Genomic DNA, 9756 nt, shown 5'->3' on the forward strand with positions numbered 1-9756 from the left:
AAATCATTCAAGAGGTCACTCAAAGCATTCTTTTAACACGGCTACAGCTGATATCTCAGTAAAGAACACAAATTCTTTAAAGCCTGCAGACTGTGCATTTGATATCAATACAACATTTTTGGGCGCACAGGGTGAAAATTAGAGTTTCGCTTTACAGTTTCTATTTAATTGATATATATATATATATATATATATATATATATATATATATATATATAAAAAGCATTTTACCTGTAGAGGAATACTAAGAAAAACAGCAGTAGGACAAAGGAAGAGACTAAAAATGATCAAAGACGACGGAAACAGTTGCATCAGAGAGATGACAAAGCCTCACGGAACAAAAGTGAAAGCCAAAAGACAAAAAGCAAAGGAAAAACTGAGGTCAGCGGACATGGCTCGATCAGGTTTCCAGTACATATTAAAAAGTTCACAACAGCACACTTTTAAACTCTAGGAAAGATCACAGCAAAATCCTCAAAAAGCAAAGACGGAAAGACCGCAAAGTACCATTAAATTTCCTCTGGAAGGCTTCTGAAAAAACAAAAGACACAAACAAACTAGAAAATCATGAATCTCAGTTCAGTACTGTACATTAAGTGCTTTGCCAGAAAGAAAAACAGCAAAAAGGACAAACAATTTCAATCTCTTTTGTGAGTCTTTTGGTTGTAATACTTCTGGGATTCTTTTTCCCTATCAACTTGGGAATAGTCATCACTTTAACCATCTTCATCAACAAAGTTAAAAAAAAAAAATCACTTTTTCATTTAAAGGTATTGATATTTCATCAGCATAGCTCTGATTTGTGCACTGGTCACAATACTTCATTGCACAACGATGCTAAATATTCATAAGTTTAGTGGAAATGGTTTAGACTGTAAACATCAGAAAAAACTAACAACTACAGTTTCTTTGCAGCTCATACTGCAGATCTGACCAACTAGAGTTCTTGTAGCGAGCTGTTTGAATGTTTTATAACTTCAGTTGAAAATGTCTCTGTATAAAAAAAGCCTTGTACATTAAACTGTATAGCTGCATGGCTGCACTCTTTATCTCCTTCATTTTAGAGGGTTGTTTACATCCACAGAAAGCTAAATACATTGCGAAAAACCAAAACACAATCCCTTTAATCTCCACAAACTCTATGACTATATGTGGGTTTTTCAAATGATTTTCTCCAAGCCAATTAGAGCAAGCCCAACATTAGATATCAGTTGCTTAGCATCAGTTGTCTGTTTATCTTCATCATTTTCCTTCCATATTTTTCTAAAGCATACTCTGTAATATGTCTCCCGTTCTGAGTAAAATTTTGGGACAAAGTTGGTGGGACTTTAAGACAAGGCTGCATCAAAACTGTTAAATGTAGTGGAATAAATGTACAAAGTTTGTAAATAGAGTGCTTCTTAAGATTTAGGAAACAAACTACAGACTTACTAAACTGACTTACACCTTTAAAAGTGTTACAGTTACAACATATATAATACCAACAATAGAAATTAAGTTTTTGGAGAAAATGATTTCTTGATATCTGCTTTCCTACTTGTTTTATTTAAATATGCCTACATAAAGATATTAGAGTTTCAGAATTAGGATTTACTCAGTTTTGAAAGAACAGGCAAGCTCCAAAAACACTAACCTATCTAAAGTTACTTGGTCACTCTACTGTTATCATAACAATTTGCAATTTAATGTGTGGCACTTTTGTGGAATGTAATTTAAATTTGTATGTAAGAATGTTTTTTAAATTATTTTGCCATAGCTTTGTTAAGCTCTTTCACAGCAGGACAATGTCATTTCTGTCACTTGGCTAGCTCAATAAGCTAATGGAAGAGTGTCATAACACCTGGAAATTACTCGGTGAAAATAATCAATTCATAATAAATCTTACACAATTATTTTAAAGCTAGGCTACATTTCTAAAGACAGTATGAAAAAGCTCATGGAAACCCAAAGCAGCCTGTGTATCTGTGACTAAGATTCATGTGCCGGTGATCAAGAAAACTCAATGGCCATTTTCCATTATTAAGACAAATCCCTGCTGTACAACAAGGAAAGGCTCATCGCTGGTACTTTACGAGCAATGTCAAATCAAAATGACACAGGCTGCGTAATCTATTATTGCCTAACACAACTAAGATTTAACAGCGACGCAAAAAAAATAAAAAAGCTTCACAATCTTTTGATAGTTTTAGGATCTTAACAATGATGGCAAGAGTAGCTAAGCTTTGGACTGACTAAATCATTTTGGCCTAAAACGGTGTGATTATGTTGCAGCTCGATATGATTAACCACATCTGAAATCAAGGTCTATACAATTAGCACAATAATAAATTCACAGCAATCAGAAATGAGTGAGAGGAATGTGTTTCCCTCGTCTTCTGAAGAATCTCTTTCTTCTTAGTAATGTCAGTATCCAGAACTCTGTTCAACAGATCCTTGTGGAAGGTCATTATCCAGTGACCATTTGAATGGAGACTAATAATCATGTCAACAATAATAAATAAATATGTAGCGACACAGGGAACGGGAGAACACAAGGAAAGTGAAAGGCACCATCCTGCTAAAAGTAAATGTGAAAGAGTGGATGGAGCAGTTGCAACACACTGCCATAGACGTTGAATGATTTTGTTTGTTCTTTATTGTTCTACAGTCTCAGTGACTTTTCAGCTTTGTCATTTTAGAGTCATGGATTTAGTCAAGTCATTATCCTTATTTTAAGGCAGAAATGTGGGACTTCAAGACAATTTTGCCCCCCAAACACTGGCAGCAACTCAAAGCTTCAGTCATTGCTGTGTTGTTTAAAGAAAAAAAAAGAAGAAAGAAGGTCCGCTACAGTCGTTGGCTGTCGGGCCTTGCTTCAGCCATCGTACTGCTGCTGATAGCGCCGGTTCAGCTCTCGCAGCTCCTTCTCTCTCACCCGCCGAGCCTTGTTGGATTTGGTTGAGCGGCTGGAGCGCGTGGACTGGGATGACTTGGTGCTGTGGCAGCGTGAGGACGCACGATTCAGGAGGTTCTGAGATATGCAACGCTGCAGGTTCTTCATGGACGACGAGGCTGCCATGCTGACGATCCAGGGGTGCTTGAGGGCCTGACCGGCGGTAAGTCGCTCACTGGGATCCACTGTTAGAACACGCTCTACATAGTCTTTGGCAAGGTTGGACACACTGGGCCATGGCTGCAGAGAGAAGACAGGCAAGGGAGAAAGACTGAAATAAAACCAACTGGTTGAATGTTACCAAATTTCTTTATATACTTTATAGAAGCGGTTCATTGTATATTAGGTACAACTAGCTGAAACTAATGATAAAAGTTGAAGCAGGTTGAAGCAAAAACATTTCACTTTTCATGCATCTCCTTAACCTAACAGTATATACAGAAGGCTTGTAAAAGCTTTGCACATCTGATAAAACCAACAAATTTTCTCTGAAATACAAATCGGTGGTTGTCCAACAGAAAAAGCTTACTAATGTGCAAAATATTTACGCCAACAATGTATGTAGGACACTTTCATTGAAAGCCACTTTTGGTCCCCCAACAAAAGTTGCAAAGCAAAAAAATTGGGTTCAAAGAGCATGAAATGAGTAGCTATAGCATTAATCTTGAGAAATGTTGGCAGGGTTTTGCCCAGTGGACACAAGATGGCAGCAGAAACACAAAGCAGCAATGAGCAGTACTAGTAAAGCATCTACAATAAGTTAATTAAGTTATTTTATTAAGCAAATTAAAATTGCCCCGTGCATACATTTTGAGTGGCTGTTCTCAAGATGTTCTCAAGTTAAAGCCGTTTACTCTTGGTAAAAGCCTTTTTTAACGTTAACTCTGACATGGACTCTTTTTACTGCAAGTTCCTGGTGATGAGTTAAACTCTATTTCTACTTAGACAGGAATTGGGAACATCCATACTGCATGCCTCTTCTCACACACAAACTCTACATAATGTCCTGCTTGGCAACTAGCTGTGTTTTCAGTCTCCCAGCAGACAACTACCCCACTCCAAATCCCACAGCAGGTAAATCACCAGTGCTGGCTAAAAATACATGACATATATACATATAACCCACCTCAATACAATTCTCCCCCACCCTATAACAATGACTGGGCTGTGTTATATCCTGGACTGGAGCTGTAAATGTGAATATTATTTATCACAGCTGTAAAGACCAACGTCCCCAAGGGAAGCACATTCAAGCCTGCTCTACCGCAGCTCCTCCAATCAGGACAAGCTTTTCTTCAAGAACAGCTTTGGGATTTCTCAAAAACATTGACGTGACCACACGTACAGAAGGTCTCTGACTACTTTCCATTACTGGCAAACCCTGATGAATTCACATAAGTGAGGCTCATTAGTCTGATTTGGTATCTTGCAAAAGTACTGCCCATTTGGTATAGCTTTAGCTCTTTTGAGGCCAATGCTCTGCACTCATATGGAAGCAGTTCAACCTTGTGAATGGTTTGACCACCAGTAGACATTCACAGGCTACTAAAGGATGGGTTACGATCATAAGCCGACAAATGTTCCTGCAAATTGTAGTGCAGTAATGCACCACGAAACACTGCAAGCTAGCAAACACGGATCTGCATTAGATTCAACTTAAAATCTTTTGAAAACTGAAACTGTTCAACAATATGCTTTAAAACATGCACACAATATTTTATGGTGAACAAACATTGAATGAAAACGCTTTTATGAAGAAGAAAACTATAAAACAGCAAAATGAATATTGTCACAATTAAAAAATTGTAAAAAGGCTGAAATGACGTGTGAAATGCGATTTACTTTCATAGCACTAAGCTGTTTTTATGAGAAAAAAAAATCTTATAATCCCACCATGCGCTCCTTAACTGGCCATGGACAGCAACTAGCTAATGAGCACAGACGCTATAACCTCAGCTACATCTTTGAGTTAATGGTAGATCAATGAAAAATGTTGCGCCGTATCTTTTGGACGTATAGAGACAGCTGTTTGGAAATTTTATAAACACTGTGTTTATAATTTGTCCCAGAAATGTCCCGAGAAAGTAGTTTCTGCTGTTTGTTGTTTTTGCCAAAGAAATGTTGTGAATGTCCAGAGATATTCTTCTAGTTACTCTCGAGGTCTTCTGAACTGTTTATAAAGTACAAACTTATCCTCAAAATGTGTAAAGGTCAGTTCTAGTGAAAAGCTCTATTTACTTATTTCAAGGAAAACTCTCTGTATGCAGCACAGCTGGTTCAGCCAGTCTTTGCTGAAGCAAAATACTGGCTCCTTGGAAGTGTTTTCAATTATTAAACATCCCTGATCTGGCCTTATCTTACCTGTCAGATATTTGAGAAGTTAAAAATCTGGCCAAATCCCCAGAAAACTCAGATGATTCAACTGCTTCTCATTAAATATTACAAAACTACTCAGCGATTATTCACGCTGGAGTGGTTGTATGTGGGGCAAACATTAACCACGGGCCCCTTTGGTAACATTAACATCCCACACTGTGAAACAAAGGAATGGACTACTCAGCATTCTTCTGACTATATACATGAATAAAGCATAAATTATTGGGTGCACATTTTGAGGAGCGCTGTATTGATTTAGAAAAGACAAATTACTGAGAGTGCTCCAGTGTACAAGGTACCAGTTTACGTGAAATGACACATAAAAAGTGGAGAATTGTGAAGGATTTGAAGTCCAAAAAAAAGACACAGTATATGTATCTGGGTTACAACCATTTCACCTCACAAGCTGAACTTCCTGGAAATCTGTTGACAAAGCCCCCTGCAGTCTGAGGAATGCATTCCCAATACGATCGAAGTGTGCTGGTGTAAGGGGAAAAGTGAGCAAACAGATTTAACTCCTCACCTCTCCAGAAAAGCTGTATTTCCCTTTGAGGATCTGCCGGTAGAGCCTCATGCGATTGTCATCCTCGAAGGGCATGGTTCCACTCAGCAGGATGTAGGAAATCACCCCAAGCGCCCACATGTCCACAGCGTTTGTGTACGGCTTCCTCACTAGGATTTCAGGCGCTATGTACTCCGGTGTGCCGCAGGTGGTCTTCATCAAACACTCGCCTCCCTTTTTCCTGCTACTGGCCAAACCAAAATCAGTGATGATGATCTTGGAATCAGGTCCCGGGTGGTAGTAGAGCAGGTTCTCAGGCTTCAAGTCTCGGTGAGTGATCCCCAAAGTGTGGAGATACTTGACGCCATCCAGCACCATCTGCAACACCCGCGTGGCGTCCCGCTCTGTGAAGGAGCCGCGTGCGATGATCCGATCGAAAAGTTCTCCTCCAGTGGCCAGCTCCATGACCATGTAGACGCGCTCAGCTGTCTCGAAGACCTCCATGAGTTGGATTATATTAGTATGACGAACACGACGCAGAACACACAGCTCTGACTCGCACACCTCCCTCCCCTCACGGTACCGGGTCTCGATCATTTTGATTGCGTATGGCTGTCGGGTGCTCTTGTGCTCCACGCGGACCACACGGCTAAAGCTCCCCCGGCCTATCAAAGCTTTGATCTCGTACTTGGCTGTAACCCGGGGATCAAACTTAGCTCTGTATTTCGCCACTTTCCTTCGCTGAGGATCCGGCAATTCGGACAGGTCCTTAGGGAGGTGAGCTGAAGCGGTGGGAGTGGCAGTGTGAGCCTGGGCTTGATGTGGGGAGGTGATCTCTGCTTTGTCACCTGCTCCGCCACCAGCCACACCCATCTTGCTTCCAGAGCCATCCCCTCGTATGAAGTGCTTATAGATATCTGGCTGAGGTTGAGGATCAACCTGAAAAATACACAGCACAGTTCATCAAAATACACAGAAGATCAATGAAAGAAAGAAATCACCAAAAAAACTACCATACTAAATTATACTTATATTCTTTGTCTATACAATGTCTACAGTTACAGATTAGATGTGTTCAAAGCAGCCAGTCTCCACACTGCAGCTTTGTGTAGTAAGTAGGAGCAATAGATATTTTACAGCATTTCTGAATAAATCAATATTTTTTTTAGTTGGTAAATAAAAAGACCAATAAAATGTTTTGTTGCACCCACTAAGCAGTCTCAAAACCAAATAGGTTCAGTGTAAAGTAACAAAAGACCTGCAGCTGAGGTGATAGAGCAGGTTGTCTGCCAATCAGAAGGTTGTTGCATTGATCCCTGACTCTCTCTTGTCCACATGAGAGAGGCATCCTCGAGCAAGATACTTAACCCCGAGTTGCCCTGATGCATCCCATAAGAGTGTGCCACAGATAAAAGTTATGTATGAATGAGACCCGATTGTAAATTTTGAGTAGAGAGGGACTAAATCCATTTACCCATTAGCCACATTCAAAAAGATTAAATATATATATATTTTTTTAGTTTTACTTTTAGAAACACAAATTAATATTAAGTCAAAACACTACCAGATTAGTTTTCTAACAGATTCCCCTCAAATACTTAGGACTAAAAAATATTATATGAAGAGACATTGTTTAATCATAGTTGTGTTGTAATCTAGATCTTTTAAAAGCAAAATTTCATGTTGAAATAAATGTACCTATGAAAGCACTTTGACTTTGTATTGTTTTCCCTCCTGTGGACGATGATGAAATATTCACATCATTCAAAAGCCGCATATGCTATTTTCCTTTTTAACCAAACAAACTGCCTCCAAAGTGACTTTAAGCCATTTCGGACAGCTCCACCATGTCACTGTATCTGGACAGTGAAGCTGTTGATATGCATGATTACATACGCCATAACCATACCGTTAACAGTTACAGCATCTTTACTGACCTTTTTGACCAGGTCCAACTTAACATCCTCTGGAGGCTCAGGGAGGACCTTACTGTTCCGGCACCCCATCACATCACCTTGGGCCACTGCCCAGTCAGCCACACAGGCCACCAGGAGCCCTGCCTCATCACCGCCACAGCCGATTTAACAGCAACATCCAGGCTGCACCCAGACTCAGCTTGAGGGTTCATGAATAAAGCGGATTACATCCACTCAAGTACCAGTGAGCTGGTATCAGCAGTCACAGTACATGAATGCGATTGAGTCTGGTTTAACAACTTCCAAGTGCTCATGAATACATCTTGAACGGGCCTGCAGCTTACGCAAATCTCTGGTACTAGTTGTCTTCAGTGTGCTTCAGTAGGCCTGTAGCAGGGCCACACAGTCAGATGTTATCAAGGATGCATCTCAGATAGGATAATGTACAGAGAAAATGGAATGGATACAGCCGGTGTGGATGCTCACGGCAAAAAAAAGAAAGAAAAAAGTTTGATCCGAAAGGGAGCCGTTAGCCTGAGCGTTATCCAGCTTCTCTAAAGCAGGCTTAACCGGAGCTGCCTTTTGGGGGAAAATGCAAAGTTGTCCTCAGGACTCATTCAAAACTTTCAGGGAAAATAAGACCACCATCAACTACACTATGATCCATTGGGAAAAGCTGCAATGTCAGCAGCGGTCTCGCCACACATGAAGCAGCTCCCCTGGAGAATCACAAGCTGAAGAACAGTGAAGGGAGGCTGTGAAATGCAAAGAAAAAATTAAGCACAAAATGAAATATGAATACAAGTTTGTGTGTTTAGCAAATACAGATATGACAGCAGGAATCTTTTAACATACATGCTTTTTGGTCACTCATTTTAACACTAAAATTAAGTATACTTTTATATGGAAGTTGTGTGATGAGGCCATACTGTGAGACTCCCAGCAGAAATATATGATCAAAGCTATTAATACATGTTTTGGAATGACTAAGACGACATGTGACAGGCTTTGCCATTATGAAAAGAGAGCACCAACACAGATGGTCACATATCTGAGCTGGAAGGCTGGTTGATATACTTTATTTTTATTTTTTGTTTGTACAAAATGTTTAGCAACCTACCACAAAACAAGAATTAAGGAGTACGTTACAGGCTGAAACTAATAAAACTGAAAATGAGTACATTTACTTAAGAAACCTAAAGCAAAACTACACTTAACTTCGAGATTTTTCTTTTTTTTTTTTAAGTGAAGGCCTTTTTCGTGTTTATTTTTTTATGATAAAAACCACTTTACCTGATTTTCTCCAACCTTTAGTAACATTAGGGTAGTCTCTAAAAGTTTTCACTAAGAACCCAGACATTAAAAGCGTAAGAGTGACTCTGAATCTCACCTCTCGACTTACCCGAGATAGCGAAGTGTCTAAGCACGCTAACTAGCCTGCTAGCAGTAAGGCAGGACTCCCAACTTTTGCCAAATCCAGCCTCCTCACCCCACTCTCACTCAGCTGGGCTCTCCATTTTCACCTCGTAGTTTCCCAACTTTACTCCCGAGGACAAACAACTCAAATCCATCACGGCCTTTCTTGGCGACACTTTGTCACTTTTAGAGTTTGCTAATTTGTTTTCATGGTGTTACAAAATGTTAAAGAAGTGTACAAGAACACTCAAAGTCATCCCGTCGGTTGCTTTTCTGGACGGTGTTTTTCAACCAGGACCACCTTCCCACACCCACAGAGAAGCGTCAAGAGGCGCCGGCGTTCCGGTCTAGACTTTCAAAATAAAGCAGAAAAGACTAGTATCCAGCCATCCACTCATTATTTATTTTTATAAATATACACCTCTACACATATAAATCTGGAAATATACTGTCTTCATGTCTGCACTGTGTCCTTCTTATTATCCGTCTATTCTGTTAAGTGCATTGAGAGCAAAGAAAACAATTCCTTGTGTAGAAAGTGTAAGGTGATTCTAATTTCTGCATTAAAATATAGATACTTTTGAAATCTAGTATCTGCAGATACCAAGTACCCA

At 39.8% G+C, this 9756-nt stretch overlaps 1 protein-coding gene across 1 annotated transcript; it reads right to left on the minus strand.

Moving 5' to 3' along the window:
* Positions 1–208: 208 nt before the first annotated feature.
* Positions 209–9445, minus strand: pskh1 (protein serine kinase H1). The gene is made up of 4 exons (XM_006797410.3): positions 9129–9445; positions 7748–8481; positions 5832–6749; positions 209–3172 (listed from the first exon to the last, which is right to left on the minus strand). The coding sequence occupies exons 2-4, from the start codon at positions 7814–7816 to the stop codon at positions 2855–2857; spliced, it is 1305 nt and encodes a 434-aa protein (XP_006797473.1). The 5' UTR covers positions 7817–8481; positions 9129–9445; the 3' UTR covers positions 209–2854.
* Positions 9446–9756: the final 311 nt, after the last annotated feature.

This window comes from Neolamprologus brichardi, chromosome 7, assembly GCF_056152115.1.
Source record: "Neolamprologus brichardi isolate AB-2024 chromosome 7, ASM5615211v1, whole genome shotgun sequence".
NCBI lineage: Eukaryota > Metazoa > Chordata > Actinopteri > Cichliformes > Cichlidae > Neolamprologus > Neolamprologus brichardi.